An 18,849-nucleotide genomic window follows, 5' to 3' on the forward strand; every position below is an offset into this window, starting at 1 on the left:
CCATACTACCCTCAGTCCAATGGTCAAGTTGAAGCTGTCAATAAGATCTTGGTTACAATGCTTCAACGTATCGTTGGTGTGCATAAGTCTAACTGGCATTTGATGTTATTCCCTGCCTTGTGGGCTTACCGAACCTCCGTGAAGGATGCCACTGGTTTCACTCCATTTCAACTAGTTTACGGACTAGAGGCTACCCTTCCAATTGAATGTGAGATCCCTTCATTGAAATTAGCTGTCGAGCTACTTCCCAACACCACTCCGTTAGAAGAACGCCTTCTTTACTTAGAACGGTTAGATGAGACTCGTCGCCTGGCCTCTTTGGCCATCGAAACGCAAAAGAAGCGAGTCAAGACTCACTTCGATCAGACCGTCCGTCCACGTTCTTTCGTTGAGGGAGACTTAGTCCTGCTCTATGATCAAGCAAAAGATAAGCTAGGCGCAGGAAAGCTCGAGTCTATGTGGCTAGGCCCTTACATTGTCAAGAAAGTTCTGCAGAAAGGGGCCTACGAGCTGATTGATTATGAAGGAAACCCTCTTGGGAAGCCCCGAAATGGGCTTTATTTGAAAAAGTACTATGCGTGATGCTAGTACATTTTATTGTGTACATACATGTACTTTAGTGTGTTGTGTGTGTGTGTCAGTTTTCAAGACATAGCTACCACTTATTGTGTTTTTCGCTTCTTGTGCAGATGCCGGATGCACCTTATGTTGGTTTCGCTGATGGTGCCTGCCGTAGTACCCGCGATTTGTCTTCTGCGGCATGGGTGATCTACGATCCTCATAGTGAGCTAATAGATTGCCAGGGTGTGTGTTTAGGCCGTACTACTAACAATGTCGCCGAATACTGTGCTGTAATCGAGCTACTTGCTAGAGCAATTAATTTCGGTATTCGCGCATTGGTAGTGAACCTGGACTCTCAACTTGTTGTCCACCAGCTCAACGGGCAATATTCCGTCAGAAACCATCATATTCTAAGGTTGTATTTACGTGTAAGATTGTTAGAAAGGCATTTTGATTTTATCACATATCAACATGTTCCAAGACAATTAAACACATTATCTGATGCATTGGCCAAACATGTATTAGATAGACATTTGCGTAATTTGTAATTAAAACAGTATATAAGCAAGAACATGAAAACACAATAATGAACCATAAACATATGGATATATATACGTGTGTGTCATAATGTTTGCGCCGCACGCATTACATAACCCAAAAATAATACATGTCCAAGTCCCATACAGCCGCTGACAACATGTCTCTCAAAAATGTACAAAAATGAAACCTAGGCGTCTAAGCACGGTGATGCTCATGATAGCATGTCACCGCCCGCACCAAACGTCTCAACAGACGATGGACGCGAGTAGATACTCCCACCGTGTGCCTCTGATACGCTCTAGGCACGTCAGCCAATCTGCCATAATCTGGAATTCCTCGAGTAAGTGCCTCAAGGTTCTGAACTAGATCATCCTCACCCTCTACCTGAGGGTCTGCTGCAGGTTGTGCTCTCCGTACGTTATGAGGCAAGTCAGCTGGTCGCTCTGCACCAACATCTGCATACATATAGATGCTGTAAGAAACAGACATGTATTGCAAAAACGTGAATACGTAAAAACATTAAAAACATAAAGAGTTCTTACCTAGCCCCTCGTCCCAGTCTTCTCCCTTAGGCAATGGGAGGTCTGGATCTCCAGTAAAATCAGTGCTTGCATAGGGCCAGTCCTCCACGACGATCATCTGGTGTTGGAGCCAAATGAAGAACTCGGGCCTCCAGGCCATCTGCTGGCCCCCACCTCCTCTAGGCATAAGTGGTGCCCATCGAGCCAACCTCGGCTCCCGTGGCACTGGATCTGCCACTATACCTCCCGGGATCCGGAATATCGGTAGCCGCTCCAGGAAAAACGATACTATGATGGATCCATATCCAAACTGCTTATTGCCATCACGCTTACACTTGGTAAGCTGCCTCTTTATATTTGTTGTCACTGCCGATGCCCAATCAAACAATGTCGGCTGCAGACACTCAGTCGCCAGCAGCAAGTGATTCTTGCTAGCCTCGTGGGGTGCCTGTACCCCAGCCGTCCGAGTGATAGTGAATAGTACCACTCGTAGCACCAGATCTGGGATAGTGACAATGTCTACCTTGGCGCTGTTGGATCCAAAATGGGCCCCGTGACAAACCCTTTCCATTACCTCACCCATCTTTTCCCCAGAAGGCCTGCTACCGGTCAAGATGGGCCATGCACCCCGCCGAGATAGTCCAGTAATAAAATAGACATCAGAGACATCCAACTCCAATGTCTGGTCCTTCAGGCGGAATACCTGATCCTCAATATCCCAAGCATCCACAATGAACCTTAGTAACTCAGGCTGTGCACGTAAGTATGAGGTAAGAAAGAATTTTTTCAAGCCACAATCTCGCAAAGCATCCATGCATGCGTCATCTTCCATTGCCATGGCATCTATGGCCTCATGTTCCATTTCTCTCCATTCTATCGCCATTCTGACCAATACCTGCAATCAAAAACCGAAGATGTCATCAATAAATCGATGGTGAAACCAAAAATCAAGAAAAATTGATGATTCAACGGTCAAGAGTGTGTAAAAACTTGGTTCGCGCAATTGGCGCGACTCCTTTTAGGAAAATTGCCCATTGGCGCGGACCTGCGCGGGAAACTCACGCCAATGGGCGCAACCCTAGTTTTTGCAATCCCCCTTGCAGAGGATCATTCTGTGGAAGGAAAACTAAATAAATGGAATAGAAATGGAGCTAAGGATGAGGCCTCTTACCTGCTTCAGACGGCGGCTCGAATGGTCTCCTGGATTGATCGCAATCAGCAATTGAAATTTGTACCCAAAACCCTCCAACGGTAAACTCACAAGGTAAAAAGTGAAAAGTAATTTTATTTTTTACCATTTCACTATTTATAGCTTCTTTTGGCTTAAAAATACATTAAAATAATGTTTTTTTTTGGATATTTTTATGTCAAAGTGGGTTTTACGTTGTTTTTTGAATGTTGACAGGGTTTGGTGCAACTCAAGCAACATAACGAGCTTCTTTTTTGACTTTTTCAAGCTCGGTAAAACATGAGAAAAGGTTATTTTAAGGTCTGCTTTCAGCTCTTTTTCTGACCATTTAAAGAGGAAAAGATTGCCGAGTCGCTCCTCTTGACTCGTTAAACGTTAATAAGGGGCGGTCGTTTTAAGTTCTTTTTGTCGACCGTTAAAACATAAAAAGATTACCGGGTTTTTGTCGTTTCAAACTCGTTAATGGTTACAGAAAAACGTGATTTTGATCGTTTTTTGACTTTTTCAGGTCGAAATTACTATTTATGAAAAGTACTCCTCGATCGTAATGGTCGGGTGGTTCTTTCGGGCATTATTTTATACTTTTTCAGGCCCGAGAGACACAACTTTACGAAAAAGGACACCCCTGGAGTTTCCTTTTCTACTGTCTTTTCAAACTCTCTAAACATGAAAAGACGCCGAGTTCTTCCTTTGTCAGACTCGTTAAAACCTGATGACATCGGATTTTGTCGAAATGATGCACCACAAGCATATGCTATCCCCATCAAGCTTGTTAAAAATAACTGGGGTACTCGCCAGAAATGGTGGGGGAAAAGAAAATTTTGGAACCATAATTATTATCGTGTCGGCAGTATGTCGCTCTTGAACATGGCACTTGTTTGCTTTCGTGTCTGGGTGGGGATATCTCATCTCATTTTTCACTGGCCTCCGTGGATTTGGGTAATCCTATTTGACCTCTCATCTACTCATTGCCTCGTCATCATGACCTTTGATACATTGATGTCAAATACTGCCAATTCCATTAATGTGCCGCCGATATGTTCAAGAGAAGTTGACCTCTGAAAAGAAACAACCTCCATCTGATAGTTCACATAATCTTGATTCACAACATTATCTCTCTGTCTCGTGTCGATGATGTGGGAAACATTATGGCCCACCTTCGATCAAGGTCACTTCCTGTTGACTTCAGCTCATTATCCAGGAAGCTGATCTAGAGACTCCCTTCCGGTGCCTTGGAGCCTGCATGCCTCAATGGCAGGTTCTTCGCGTTCGACGTGAGGTTTTCATCATTGGCCTCCGATCGAATGATTCTACGGGTGTTCGACGCCAGCTCATTAATTCGCACGCCGTAGATTGTACCTATAGTACCTTGAGGGCCATTGTCATTATTGGTGGTACCTCTCGCGTCTGTTAACAGTTTCCACTATTGACTGGTAATCAGACGATGTTCATGCATGTTTGACTTCAGCTCATATATTCGCATGCTTGAACTTGTACTCTTGTTCGGGCCGAGATGGAGCGCAAGACCCTGGATTGTGTCTGTTGTAATCCAGGCGTGATTCTTGATACATGACTCATTCACTGGATGGCTGCGACCATGCCTGAGTCTAGTCATTGATCCTAACTAGATGGCTGCGTCCATACTATGGATCTCGATTATTTATGTACTCTCTTATGGATGGCTGCGACCATACCACTTACATCATGTAATTGAACTATCAGTCGTGTCTCTCAATGCAGATCCTCGGCGGCAGCTATATGTGTGTTCTTGTGTGTTCCTATAAAGCATTTCACCCCTCTCTCTCCCTCTCGGACTTCATGCTTTAGGGGGCATCTGTTACACAGTAATTTGTCACCATTGGTCACCGTCCCTATCGCCCCGTTTCCATACATTGGAGGACGCATTCCGGGACCTGTGAGCAGTGACATAACCCAAAAACACTTGCATTATGTTCCCCTGAGTATGTACTTCATGTTCCCTGAAGACACCTTCTGCAAATTATCCCTGGAAAGTACTCTTTTTACATTGGCGCAGGTCCACAGTATCTTACCCGCGCCAATCACTGAGATCCTCAAAAGAGGGCGCGACCATTGGCGCTCTGTCACAGAACAACACCCGCGCCAGCCCAGTTTGGTAATGATTTTTGACAAACGCACGCCCATCTGCTTTTTCTCTTCAGATCACGAAGTCTTTTGAGGGTAAAATCCATCTGATAGAGGTCGAGAGTCATCATCTATCCTTGACATCTATCCACAGTGGCATTTCAGAGATAATGCCAATCCACAATGAGTGTCCTGGTTCATCGAATCTTTCTCCCTTGTCCATCTATAAATATCTGTCCTCATGCATTAGACAAGCTAGTTGTTGAGTTCTAAAGTTTTTGAAGGAATGCTAGTTGTGGTTACGCTTGTCATGAGTGATAGTGAAGCATAGAGAGGTTATGCTGCCGGAGAGGAGGTACATCGCAAGACACATATAGTTGCTCGCCCAGCCAGAGGAGAGGTTCAACGTCAGAACCTTGGTTGTAACTTTTCCTGTCTATTATTCATTAATGAACGACTGCTATTATAGTTCCAATCTCATTGTCTATTATAGTGATGTTTGATTTATTTCCTTTCTGACTGAAATATAGTTGTGCCTTGGTGGATTTTATGCTTGTATTTGTTTCTTCCTTTGCATGTGCAGGTGTCCGTTTGCAAGGATTGCAAGGATTGTGACCTGCCGGAGCGAGGGAGCGGGAATACCAACTCTGCTTCAACTATAGCGTTGGATTCCAGGTTGGTCTTCTTAATTCACCTTTAATGTACAACTAGGAACTTGCGTGGCAGCGTGAATTGATTGTGGCTAGTTCTGTTTTAGGCTAGTGGGATCGCCTCTGTCCGCAGAGGGGATTTATCTATCCAACAGGGAGTGTCAACGGTCCATGGTTCTGCGTTGACCAAGTTAGTTCCTCGTTGTCTGGTCCTTTCTTCCCATATTGCAATCAACTTGGGGCAATATTTTGTGGCATGTGCATTGACCCAGCACTGTGAGCACCAAGGCCTTCTTGGGAGTGGGAAATCTCTGGCGACATGTCCCTCCTAATCACAATTGTAGCACCTTACAGGTCCTCTACCCCATGTTCTTCCTCCTGTCATACCTCCTCCCCGTCCACCAGGACCAGTTTCATTAATTCTGAATGTTGACCTGTCTAGTTGTTCTGCTAAGGCGTTTAACGCTTGACACTGATCGGTGTGGTGAGTCCTACATACACATAACTCATAGTAATTGTTGTTGGGTACATTGTAGTACTTCTGCAATATTGGACATATTAGTGGTAGATATCCATAGTTTCTACAGACTTCACAATAGTCTTGTGAATTTCGGCCTGAGAATGCTCCTTTCGATCATACCATTGCAAAACTTGCTATTGGCGGGGCCCTTGATGATCCTGCAATGCCCAATGAACTATTTGTGCATCTTTGTCTTGGGAATTCAGTCGCTACATGGCCCTCTATTAGGAAGTGAGTGCACCATACATTGGGTCTCACCGGTCAAACTAGCTGTAGATCTTTTAGTTTCTCTGTTAGAATGGCGATCTAATTTTGGAGGCCCATAATCTATGGATCTTGAGATCCCATTCCTCCTCGATACTCATCGGGGTATCCTTCCATGGCCTCTATGCGTGTTTCTTGCTCCATGGCATCTTCAAGAGTTTCTATCTTCTGTTGCATCAACGGTGTCTTAGTAAGGGGTAGGAGTTCTTTAATGAACCACTCCCTCTAGTTATGAGGATCTATTGTATAGCTTAACTTGTCGATTTCATCTTTGAACCTCTGCATTAATTTCCAAGTAGTCTCTCCTTCCTTTTGCTTGATCTCCCATAGTTATGACAGTCCTTGCTGATCTGTTTGCGGTGCTTTGAATTCTTGAATGAAGCTATTCTTGATGTTGTCCACAGAGGGATTCTAATTCATCTTTGCCCATTTGATAAACCACCTTAGCCCTCTCTCCCTCAATGTAGTCTGGAACTCAATCGACTTCATGTTGTCCTGTGTTTAGTAGGCTCTCCATATAGCTTCACATAGGTACCAATGATGTTCCACATCTTCATTCCCTCTACCAGAGAACTCTGGATATCTAGTAAAGGATCCTGTCATTCTCATTCAAGTATGTTCTAGGAGCACAAATCCTTGGTCTCCGGGTTGTTGAGATCCTTGCAATCCAAGGTTACTAATACTGTTAGGCCCACTACTATTATATGTATCAAAGATCATCTTATATCTATCATGCCCACTGTGTACTCGTATCACTTTAAGTAACTTAGCAACAATTTTATCAGGGTTATTGTAAAGCACCAGGGGAAGGTCGGGGTGAACACTACCTAAACTTTGGGGATTTTATTGCTGAACTTCATTTGATGTATCATCATTTGCGAACAATCTCATTAGCACATCACACATCTCATCTTCCATCTCTTCCTCGTAAATGTTGGGATTTCTTCCTTCTGGTATCTTCCCCTCAACCTAGGAGGGAGGGTTCTTGTCATTCTCCTGGCTCCCATTCATCTTGTTGACATCCCTCTCTTGCTCTAGGTTATTTTTCATCTTATTTCCCACTTTTAGAATCTTTGACATCGCTCCTGCTTGGTGGGGTCCGATACGTCTCTCCTTCAATGCCTGTACCGCTCTTTCCTGCGACTTTTTCACTATCAATGCTCTCCTTTGCGCTCTGACATCTCTAGCTCTTCACAATCCTTCTATATCCATTCCTTCAGCAACATCCAAGTTCCCCAAATGGTAGTATTATCCCTTAGATCCTTCACCTAGTACTAGGTTTTTATGCTACCATACTTACTCCATGTAAAGGTATCAACCCTTCCTCCACCATCAACATCTTAATCCAAAAAGGTACCTCTTTCACTAGTTTTCCTCTCGACCCTGATCTGAACACCACATCCACTTTCGAGAAAGATTGATAGCTCTTTTTTGTGAACTCGACAATGTACCCCTCTATGGTATTCTGTACCCATAAATCTACTGCTCTCGTCAAGTCACTATCTAAGCATTGGAGCGTCACGAGATCTGCGAGGACCCAATTACGATGCGATGGTGTAGGTCCTTCTAGCCGGTTCTTCACTTTTAGTCTCCTTAGCCAGTTGTATAGCTCTTCCAGAAATTTACACCAGAAGATCTCGTACTGATCACTCGCAACCTCATAGTACAAGATTTCTTCGTTCACCTTAGCTTTAGATTGGCTTCGAAGCATAGCCTATTTTGACACAAATCGATCCAGCTGATTATCCCACCAGTCCCATATCTCCTTCTTAAATATCCTTGACACCATATTCCAAATTTCTTCTTGTGATTTCAGGCCCCGACAATGGAACCATTTTTGGCACAAAAATGTCATCAGGGAAAAGACCCTGGGTTCATGCACAAGGGACCAACAAGGATTCACTGTAGTCTAGGCCAACGCTAACATTTTCACCTTACCCAAGGGGAAAGGAGTCTCACCCGAGGCATGTCGCGACCAGAAATAAGAAGGATTAGAGGGATATCAATGGTAATCTAGATGCTAACTTATCAGTAGCTTAACGAGATCATTCATCATAACATTATGTTGTTACAATTACCATATTCATCCAGTAAAAGGCCATTAATTAAAATTTTGAACAGGTCTATAGACTAGAACAATACAATTGATCATAACGCCATGAAAACTATCTCATTCATTCATTCATATCAACTTAATAAAGATTTGTTATAGTATGCATCAAGCGTAAATCCCTTCAATAGATACATAAAATACCATAGCCACATGATGCCTTAGACCTCTGACCGGGTCTAGCTCTGGTCATTCCACAACTACTCAAGTCCTCGGGACATTGCTCTTCTACACTTCTAACCCCTGCTAGATGCCAACCCCCTCTCCCATTCTGTCTTCTGCTTTTATCTTCTCTCCCATTTTTCCCACTGCTAGTTCTATTCAGTTGTCTCTGCCCTCAACTTCTTTTTGCTCTCCTCCTTGTCTGCTCGATTGTTCCTACTTTCTCTCGACACCTTGCCCGTCTACTGTATGTTCTTGCTTCCATCCTTAAATCATGTTCAACCTCAGATGTTATTGGGTACTTTTTTGTTTAGGAATGGCCATCCTTGACATAAAGGATTCTTAACTATGGTTAACTTACATGGTCACTCGTTATTGTGGGACCCGCATGAGTTGTGCAAAGGCAACTGTAATTACTTCTGGAAAGATGAGAAAGAAAGAAAGAAAATTTTAACGTCCACAAGGCTAAAGATATCCCATGGGACCTCTTTTAGAGTGAAAAACTTGAAAAAAAGCATGCACCTCTTTAATCCTGTTCAAAATGGGTCCATATTGGTTCTATATATGCATATAACATGTGTAAATTTTCATTTTCAAAATTGTATTTTTGAACGCATAAATGGATACAGTGGCTTGAAATTTTACTTGGACACTTGGATTGTGTAAAACACACCATATAAATTTGCAATTCCAACAAATCTTTGCTAGACAAAAGTTAAATTTAAATTTAAAACTGGAATTAATGGCTCCAAATTAATTTAAAATTTTTAAAAGGAGATAGATAAAATTATAAAACAAACCCCCTTCTTTATGTTGATTGCATAATATCATGGAATCTGAAGGTCACTCTAGTGAAAGATGCTCTTTATTTAATCTCATTATCAACACACACTGAATTTAGTCATTTCCTCTGTGCAATTACATTTTTTGTGCGCCAGTGCCCACGAGGACCTATGGTAATATTTCTCCTCATTACCTTACATGTTATAGCTTGGATATAATATGTATATAAGATTTTGATGTAGTGGTATGATTGGAAAAAAATGATTTAGCTAGGTGGTTCGAGCAACATTTGGCAGACAGACATTGACACAAGTGTGAGACTATTGCAAGCTTGAACACATTTCCTCCTCTCCATCCTCCACCCTTTAGGTTGTTATCTTTTCTTTAATTTAACATTTTTGCAGTAACATCATAGGCATGATCAATTCCTTCGGTGTATCTAATTCCTTCGATGTATCTTTGCACCTTTTTGGGTAATTGCTAGTAGATATTTGATAACATATGAATTCATTGCAAAAGCGATTAAGATGGGGATACTTTGTATCATATTTGATTTTTCTAACATAGAAATTATACCATAGATTATTTATTTTTTAATATAAATATACTAGACATTGTAATTTCTACTCCTTATTTTGTCTTATAAGCTAAAGATGGAATAAAACGTGCACAAACACATTTCAATAAACTCTTAACTTTTGTAACAAACAATGATGTTGGGCTAACATTTCATCCAAAATTATCTATGCACCTATCTCTATTTTGCTTCAAGGTTATCTAGTCCATTAATTACTTCGGTTACTTCCCTTCCTCATATTCAAATGTGTTTCAATGTTAGATTTATGATTTTTTTCAAGCATTCAATAATTGCTATCGATTACTTTTTGCATAAAAGATAATTACTTTAATGAGTAACCTATAAATTGTACAACTTAATTGTAAAGTCATCCAATATCAAATTTATAAACTATGATTTATTTGCAAATTTTTATTAGTTTTGGATTATTTTGAGAATATCGTTTCTTATTTTTTTATAATAAATTAGTTAAATTTATTATGTTTGAAGTTTATATTTATTAAATTTTATGTTTGATTTATTTACAAATTTTGATTAGTTTTGGAAATTCTATGAAGTTGGTTTGTTATTTCTTTATATTAAATTAGTTAGATTTTTTTCTTCAAAAGGAAAAACATTGATTTTATTATATAGTCAGTAAAATCAGTACATTGTGCTCCTTTAGATGCTTCATATGAACTGTATATTGTCACCCAATATACAACTACCCCAAGAGAAATTCCAAAATAGTCGTTGTCCAAAGAAAATGCATTCCATGTCTCCATAATAAAAGCCATAGCCAAAACAAAAAATGAGTGATATAAAAAACATCCAGGATATAGTCCAAATATATGATAAAAACATGTGCCCGCTATGCAGCCTGTAGTGGACACAAAACAAGAAACAAAAATAATGAAAAATAGTGGAGACAATGGTCAGGGAAATGGCGCAATACCTGCATCTATCGCGCATCCATCCACCTCCAGAGTGATATGAAACCCCTCCAATGAGTCGAGGAGACCTTGCTTAGATAAATAATCCGCAACAGTGTTGTGTTCTCTATGTAAGTGTTGTATGGATATGCCTAATAGAGTGTCCTGCTGGTTCTTGATTACCATCAGTCAGCGCTGGAGATGTGGACGTGAAATGTGTGAGGATCCCAAGATATGATTGATGATGGCTTGGGAGTCTCCGTATATGTTGATGTTGTGGATATCTAGTAAACTTCGCGAACCAGAGTAGCCCCCAAAGCACCATAGCCTCTGCCTTCATGTTAGTCCCCTCTCCACCCTCGAGTGGATTCTATATTGTGTGTTGTTGTCCATGCATATCCAAATCTCGCAACTGCATCTGCCACCTTGTTTTACACCGTCAAAAAAACCAACAGGGTATGTAATATAAGGATCATCTGTCCCTTGAGACAACATAGGTGGATGAGACAGTGGCCATTGCAGTGGATCCATCACATTGTTTATGTTATCTATGATCCTATCAACACTGAGATATTTGTGTTCAAATATAATGTTGTTTCTAGCTTTCCAGATTTCCCAGAAGGTGAGCATTAGGATGGCTTGTTGATGCCTATTCTGGGTACTCCACCAATGTAAGCATGTATCAATGGAACAATGGTTAATGTATGCAAAGGAAAGAATGACAAACAAACCGTGCCAAATCTGAACTGCAATTGGACATCTTAAGAGAATGTGGACATTGTCCTCCTCTTCCTGCTAGCAAAACACACAAATACTCGGTCCTAGTAGACCCCTCTTCCTCAAGTTCTCTCAAGTGAGTGTCTTGTTTTGCCAAACTAACCAAGTGTACAAAATAATCTTGTGTGGGATTTGTACATTCCAGAACTTAGTGAACCAACAATGGTCATGGTAGTCATATGTGCTACAACAGATGTAATTGTAAGTATCCGCAACCAAGATGGAACCCTTTTTAATGATATCATCCCACCCAATCTGATCTCCCAGATTAGATTTGTATATCCCAACATTCTGGATTTTAGCAACAATGTTCCTCCAGCTGTCGGCCAAGTCCCCCCTCAGACCCAATTCTTCCGCCTCTTTCCAGATCGGCCTGTTACCTGACCAAGTGCGAATGGCTTGATCAAAAAATATAATACCCCTAGTGTAAAGACAGTGGGTGGGTTCCCTAGTGTAATGTCTGTGCAGTTCAGCCCCAAGGATATTATCCATCCCAATGATGATGTCCTTCCCGGATCCCATGTGCCAGCATATCCTTTCTATGAACCAGTGCCGAACTTTGTTAAGGTTGTTCCATATAGTAGATCCGTATGCCTTGTCAACCATTCCTTCTCTCAACCAGTGACAAATCTTAATCTCCTTAAAATATTTTGTCTTAATAATCTCGCTCCAAATATGTGTGCCAAGTAGTCCCCGCCATAGTGATTTTACGAGAAATGCCCCACCAAATAGCTTTATGTCGGCCCAACCATCCATAGCCTTGGGTCTAGTAATCTTGTCTAAATTAACCAAATGGTATTCATGCTTTGTTTTATTAAATTTGAAGTTTATATTTATTAAATTTAAATTTTAGATTTATTTTAAATTTAAAGAGATTAAAATTATTTTCTTTAAAAGCTCAAATTTAAATAAAGATTTACATTTTAAAGATTTAGTTGAGATTTTATTGTGTTGATTTACTGAACTGTGTAAATAGATTTGATATATTTATGCCGTAAGGTGTTCCCTCTGAAATCAACTATCCTAAATGCCTCCGTGTCATAATTTGTACCATTAGATATTTTGTTAGATGATTGAGTTAAGATGATCCATCGATTTGAATTGCATGACGGTTGCTAGCTTTCCCAACTGTACAAACTACTATCGCTGGTGAGTCAAACGTGTTTAGTTGCCCGTGCGTTTCGCTTTGGATAGCTAATCGGTTGCAACCGCTCAAGGGTGTCCGTTGCAACTGCTCTGGATAGTTACTCTGGCTGGTGGAACTTATGCGCTCGGGCTTGTTGCATGTTAAGCGATGCCGCGAAATCTAAACTTTTTAACTGGGTTTTTGTTCTATTCCAGCCGAAGAATCGTATGCTTTCCTGGTAAACTGGTTCAACAGGTTTCCACAGTATAAATTCCGGAAGTTTTACATAGGAGGCGAAAGTTATGCAGGTAGTGTCGTTTGTAATAACTATCTATGATGCACAAGTTTTTAGTTTCGAATAGTTATTATTAAAACTGTGATGAGCGCAATTGCAGATTGTTACCGTTAAAATAATGCACTAGTTTAGAGGGATATATTAATTTTTCATGAAGGTGCTAACGTTAATTATTGATTTTAGGATATTACATTCCAGAGTTGGCTTCAACAATTTTAAGGCACAAAAAGTTGTCGCAAGCATCGTTCATTAATTTCAGAGGAATAATGGTGAGTTCAGCTCAGACTTGTGATTTTCAGAATATTTCATTGGTCTAAGAATCAAAATGCATGCAAAGAGAATTCAATATACGAATATCTTTGTTCAATCCCTATGTAAAGACTTGCAAACTCTATCGAATGCCATGGTGCTAAATTATCATATTTGGAAACTTATGTACACAATCAATCTGAAGCTTGCACGTTCAATTTATGCAGGTGGGGAATGGCGTAATGAATAGTGACACAGATTTTCTCGGAACATATCAGTACGCACGGAGTCATGCATTGATATCCAGTCAAACCTATGAGCAAGTAATCAACAACTGTACCAATTCAAAATTCGATGAATCAGTGTGCCAACTTTTGGAAAATCAAGTGTATAAAGAAATGGGAAATATCGATATTTACAGTATCTTTGCTCCCAGGTGCATAGTGAATGCATCCAAAAAGGCAAAGGTAAGGGTGATGGGGCCAGCCCACGTGATACGCCTCCAACGTATTCCGCTGCGGGTGTATAGGAAATTAATAATTAAACAGAGATTTTTATCTATACAGATCGATTAACCGGCGCTGAATTTAATGATGGGTCTTGTGATTGGTACGCTGGTCTCTGGTTGTTTGACAACTGTCCCTCCCTGGGATTCCCCGAGCCCGCCTTGGTATAGGTGTTCACAAAATCGCGCCCAGGCTATTCACTCTGTCATTCTCCCGGTTCTGTGAGCTATGCACTCTCGGCGGTTCTTCGCGGCTTCGATGTGGATTTTTGTGGTTGCGTTCCCCTGGTTCAGGATTCGACCTAGAAATTTCTCCCACTCGTCTGGCAAGGGTTATATCAACTTGGTAAGGTTTGGTTCTTTTCTTTTTTATGCCAAGTTTCGGTTGTTGTCGTGTGATGGTAATCAGTTGTTGTGTCTCTGCGCTCCTTTCTACTTGGTATGTAGTTCCGGTGCCTGTGCTTCCCACAGTCGTTGCAGTCGTTTACTGGTTGTGTTGCTTCTGGTAACGGTCCTTCGGTTCCAAGCTCGACTTCTCCATGGGCCTGGCAGAATTACGGTGTCAAACTTCTTTGGTTTCTCCGCCACTCTCAGGGTAAGTCCGCCTGTTCCATGCTATCAGTGCCTATTCTTTTTTCCCTCAGTTGCCTAACGTTTTGGCTCCTTGTGAGCAGGGGAACCTAGTGGGGTTGTTACAGTCGCAGCTTGCCTTCGTCAGGTAAACAAACCAACTGTGATTTGTTTATTTTGTTACGTTTCAAATCCTCTTTTCTTGGTACTGTCGGCACTCATTCCGTTCGCTGTTTGTCGTTGCAGGTATGGCTGCTCGAGGGTTTCGATGTCTGGAAATTTGACTGCTCCAACTGGACACGGGTAGTGTCGTTCTCTGTTTGCTAGTTGTTTTTGTTCGGCTTCATGCTATGACTGTTAGGGTCGGTGTATTTATGTTTTACGAGTCACTGTTTGTACACAGCTCCGCTATAGGCTGACACTACTGTTTGGTTACTGTAATGGGTCGAGGGTTACTGTGTCTGGTTCCCGCTTTGACATGAGCATGGGTAGTATACTTATGGAACGGGTTCTTTATTTTTGTTTTGAACAGAATATATATGTATAAAGAGTCCGGAATGCTATCTTCTCGTTTATATTGATTCAATTATGAAACTGTATGGACTGTATATTCGCATACCTGGCAATTTTAGAATTTAATTGGTTGTCTTGGCTCGTTAATTCCGGCTTCTTGGCTTTCGTTTATATATGTGGTCTCGAAGTCTGTTTGTTTGGTCTTCCACCGCACGTTCTTTGAATCCGCCTGCAACCTGTGTGCTTACGTTCTACCTCTAGTTTTTGCTATCACTCCAGTCGCATTATAACCTATAAGGGTTTTACCAACAGTCTACACAATGCATAAAACAAATGTAACTTCACACAAATAACGTAAAACAGTCTTAGGGACGTTGAAGAGGAGAATATGCACAGAAAATTACAACTCTTCCTTTTTCATTTCTCTGATAGTCGAACCCTTACATTGTGTTCTGTCTCCCTTTTAAGAACAATGTTAGGAAACTATTACTAACTGTTGTTAGTTATATTCGATCAGTTACATCAGTTATTTCTCATACAAACTTTTCATTGTCGTTCATTGTTTTTAACAAAGGTAAATTAACTGTTTAGAATAGTGACACTAACTAATTCCTACTGTTCCTAATTATTGTTCACTAAATTAACTTAGACAACTTAATGAAATAAAAGTAAAAAAAAATACAAGAACGTTATCCATTCAGTGAGTTAATTCCTCCGTCCCCTTCAGAGACGATACCGCCTTCATTTTGTCTTTGTCCTGTCAGCCAGATGCTCCTGCATCAAAGGGCAAATTAACAGAACAATTTTACAAATCTGAAATATATTCCAGGGCAATCAGAAACCAACATTGAAGCTATGGCCTTAATCTCATCCTATTACAAAGTTTTTCACAATGCTAGTGCATTTTAATGTAGATTGCAGATTTTAGAATAGTTTGAAATTTAATAGTTATAAACGTAGTAGATATATAGTAAAATAAACCCAATCTATTACACCAACTTTTATATTCAAAATGTTTGTAATTATCGTTATTTCTGTTATAGATTCTGCAATATTTTGAAAGTTTTACATAGCAGGCGAAAGTTATGCAGGTAGTGTCGTTTGTAATAACTATCTATGATGCACAAGTTTTTAGTTTTGAATAGTTATTATTAAAACTGTGATGAGCGCAATTGCAGATTGTTACCGTTAAAATAATGCACTAGTTTAGAGGGATATATTAATTTTTCATGAAGGTGCTAACATTAATTATTAATTTTAGGATATTACATTTCAAAGTTGGCTTCAACAATTTTAAGGCACAAAAAATTGTCGTAGGCATCGTTCATTAATTTCAGAGGAATAATGGTGAGTTCAGCTGAGACTTGTGATATTCAGAATATTTCATTGGTCTAAGAATCAAAATGCATGCAAAGAGAATTCAATATACGAATATTTTTGTTCAATCCCTATGTAAAGACTTGCAAACTCTATCGAATGCCATGGTGCGTGACAAACATACCTTATAGCTGGACCTCGTGCAGGTATCAGTCTTTAGACTTAAACCTAGTTAATGATATCAATTACTGTGGCAAATTTAATTTTCGAATCGTCTGGAATTTATCACTTTACTGCTGAAACATAGTTTCATGTGACTACGTACCAGTGATGTTCTGCCTTGGGCGGATTCTGTTTCAACGGTCTTACCAATTTATCGTCAACTAATTGCAAGTGGGTTGCGGATAATTGTTTTCAGGTATGAAATAAAACAATTTTGTTTTCAGTTATGATATAAGAGAATTTTAATTACAATTGCCAATTTATTAATAGCACAGTTACATAAGCAAATGTGGATGATACACTACATGCATTATTTGTTAATAATTTGTACAATGATAATTTGTATCCAATTTATATAATTTATTATTTGTTAATAATGTGTACAATGATAATTTGCATCTAATTTATATATTTTATTATTTAATTAATGTATATCTCTAATTTATATATTTTATTATTTAATTAATGTATATAATTCTTTTGCTTTGTTTCATTTTTATTTTTAATTTATATAATAATTTTATAATTGTATTAGTTAAATGTGAAAAAAAATTAAATATAAATCTTAATATGTAATATAGTTAATGTTGGACATTCCATAACTCTTTACTGTTAATGTAAATAGTTATTGATGTGACCAAATGATCATCATATGCTAACTTTTTTTTATTTATGATTATAATATAAAAATTCAAACAAAAAAGATAATTTTCTCCACATATAATAGGATATCTATAATCCTGGATCTACTAAATTTATTATACATCTATAATTTTGGATTAAGTAAGCTCCTATAGGTATTTTCAGCGGAGACATAGATGCAAGGGTCCCTGTGACCTCTACAGAACTCTCCATCGATGAGCTCAAGCTTCCAATTCAGACTCCATGGTACCCGTGGGTTAATGGCGACGAGGTAAAAGAATCAAATCAGCCACATTAATTTTACCGATAAAATCCTGATGATAATATCGATTTGATCTGTATTCCCATTAATGGTGCAGGTCGGCGGATACACTGTGATTTACAAGGGTTTGACATTTGCCACTGTTAGAGGAGCAGGGCATGAAGTTCCGGAATTTCAACCGTGCGTTAACGTTGTTCAAATATTTTCTGAATGGAAAACTGGTGGAACTTATGCGCTCGGGCGTGTTGCATGTACTTAGTGTGCTTGAGATGGGCAATTTTTCAGAAAGAAAACAAGGCATTCAAGAGTGTCGAGACTACTTTGTTTGGATCTGTGTTCAGGCTTGTTGCATGTACTCAGTGTGCTTCAGATGGGCAATTTTTCAGAAAGAAAGCAAGGCATTCAAGAGTGTAGAGACTACCTTGTTTGGATCTGTAAGCTGTCTCGATGTTGGAGGGGAATTTATAATCTTCCCCGAGATGGATGTCGTCTCCCACAATCTTGATGCTCTCCACGTCTCTTTGATTGTGTAGTCACGCAGTACGGATAAGAGATGATTCTCTCTGGTTTAGTAATTGACGACTTGACTTCGAGGAGAGTAGATTTCAGAGCTCTTGTCTAATGATGCTAATGTTAATTCTTAATACAATGCGAATGTTAAGAAATCTAAACCGCCCAAAGAAACCATGAATGAAGAAGTCGAGAAAGTTTTGACAGTTTAAGAGAAACCACTTCAACGTAGACAAATCCGCACCCCTATTATTTTCTGTCAGACCGCTTAGTGGGGTTGCGTTATTTGGTTTGAAGAAAAAGCAGTTGTGGATGAACAGAATTTTGTGTTTTTTTAACTTCTATTGGGCTGGACTGACTTTTTTATTATAAATTCCATGACAAGTTCTCACAAATTTAGCGCAGGTGATCTGCACTAAAATTGAAATTCGACTTATATATATTTTTCTTACCAGTTTTATCTGATAAAAATATAATTTTATCACTAATATAAATAGTGTTTTATTTGTGTGGCCTTGCAAGGTCAACTTTAGTTTAGGGTATTGCAAAAGGTATTTTTAATGGCTTCACCAACAGGATATTTCATAATAAATTGAAATAGAATATTTTTCAGCATCAACCCAGCAATGTACTCTGTAAATTCTTTTTTTGCTTTGTGATGGTTGTTTTCCAGTATTTTGTTTTATTTATAGAAAATATATTTGTTGCTGGATATTTATTTTAGATCATTGGACAATATTTAATTACTTGAAAAAAAGTTTTAGGAAGGCTCATTTTGGTGGATTATTTGGCAGTCGATGCCTTGAAACAAAGTTTTAGGAAAGCTCATTTTGACGGATTATTTGGAGCCCATGCCTGTCATTCTTTATAAGTATGGTTTTTTATTGCCATGTGGCCCTATTATGAGGATTAATTATTTAAACAAACAGTTGTATTCTTATTTAATTACTTGAAAAAATTTAATTACTTA

The 18,849-nt window shown here is 39.4% G+C and overlaps 1 protein-coding gene across 1 annotated transcript in view; it reads left to right on the forward strand.

Annotated features, from left to right (window-relative positions):
• LOC149211093 (serine carboxypeptidase II-1-like) overlaps positions 1 to 17,902 on the forward strand; it is a 51,454-nt gene extending 33,552 nt beyond the window's left edge. Inside the window, exons 2-10 of the mRNA XM_089399183.1 lie at positions 13,010 to 13,102; positions 13,273 to 13,358; positions 13,566 to 13,805; positions 14,488 to 14,561; positions 14,660 to 14,716; positions 16,572 to 16,661; positions 17,273 to 17,378; positions 17,467 to 17,620; positions 17,730 to 17,902. Of these exons, the coding sequence (XP_089255309.1) occupies positions 13,010 to 13,102; positions 13,273 to 13,358; positions 13,566 to 13,805; positions 14,488 to 14,561; positions 14,660 to 14,716; positions 16,572 to 16,661; positions 17,273 to 17,378; positions 17,467 to 17,620; positions 17,730 to 17,902 (1,073 nt within the window). The remainder of the gene's footprint in view (positions 1 to 13,009; positions 13,103 to 13,272; positions 13,359 to 13,565; positions 13,806 to 14,487; positions 14,562 to 14,659; positions 14,717 to 16,571; positions 16,662 to 17,272; positions 17,379 to 17,466; positions 17,621 to 17,729) is intronic.
• Positions 17,903 to 18,849: the final 947 nt, after the last annotated feature.

Source organism: Pinus tabuliformis, chromosome 1_2 (assembly GCF_031772625.1).
Source record: "Pinus tabuliformis cultivar Carrire ecotype Pingquan chromosome 1_2, CPIR1, whole genome shotgun sequence".
Lineage (NCBI taxonomy): Eukaryota > Viridiplantae > Streptophyta > Pinopsida > Pinales > Pinaceae > Pinus > Pinus tabuliformis.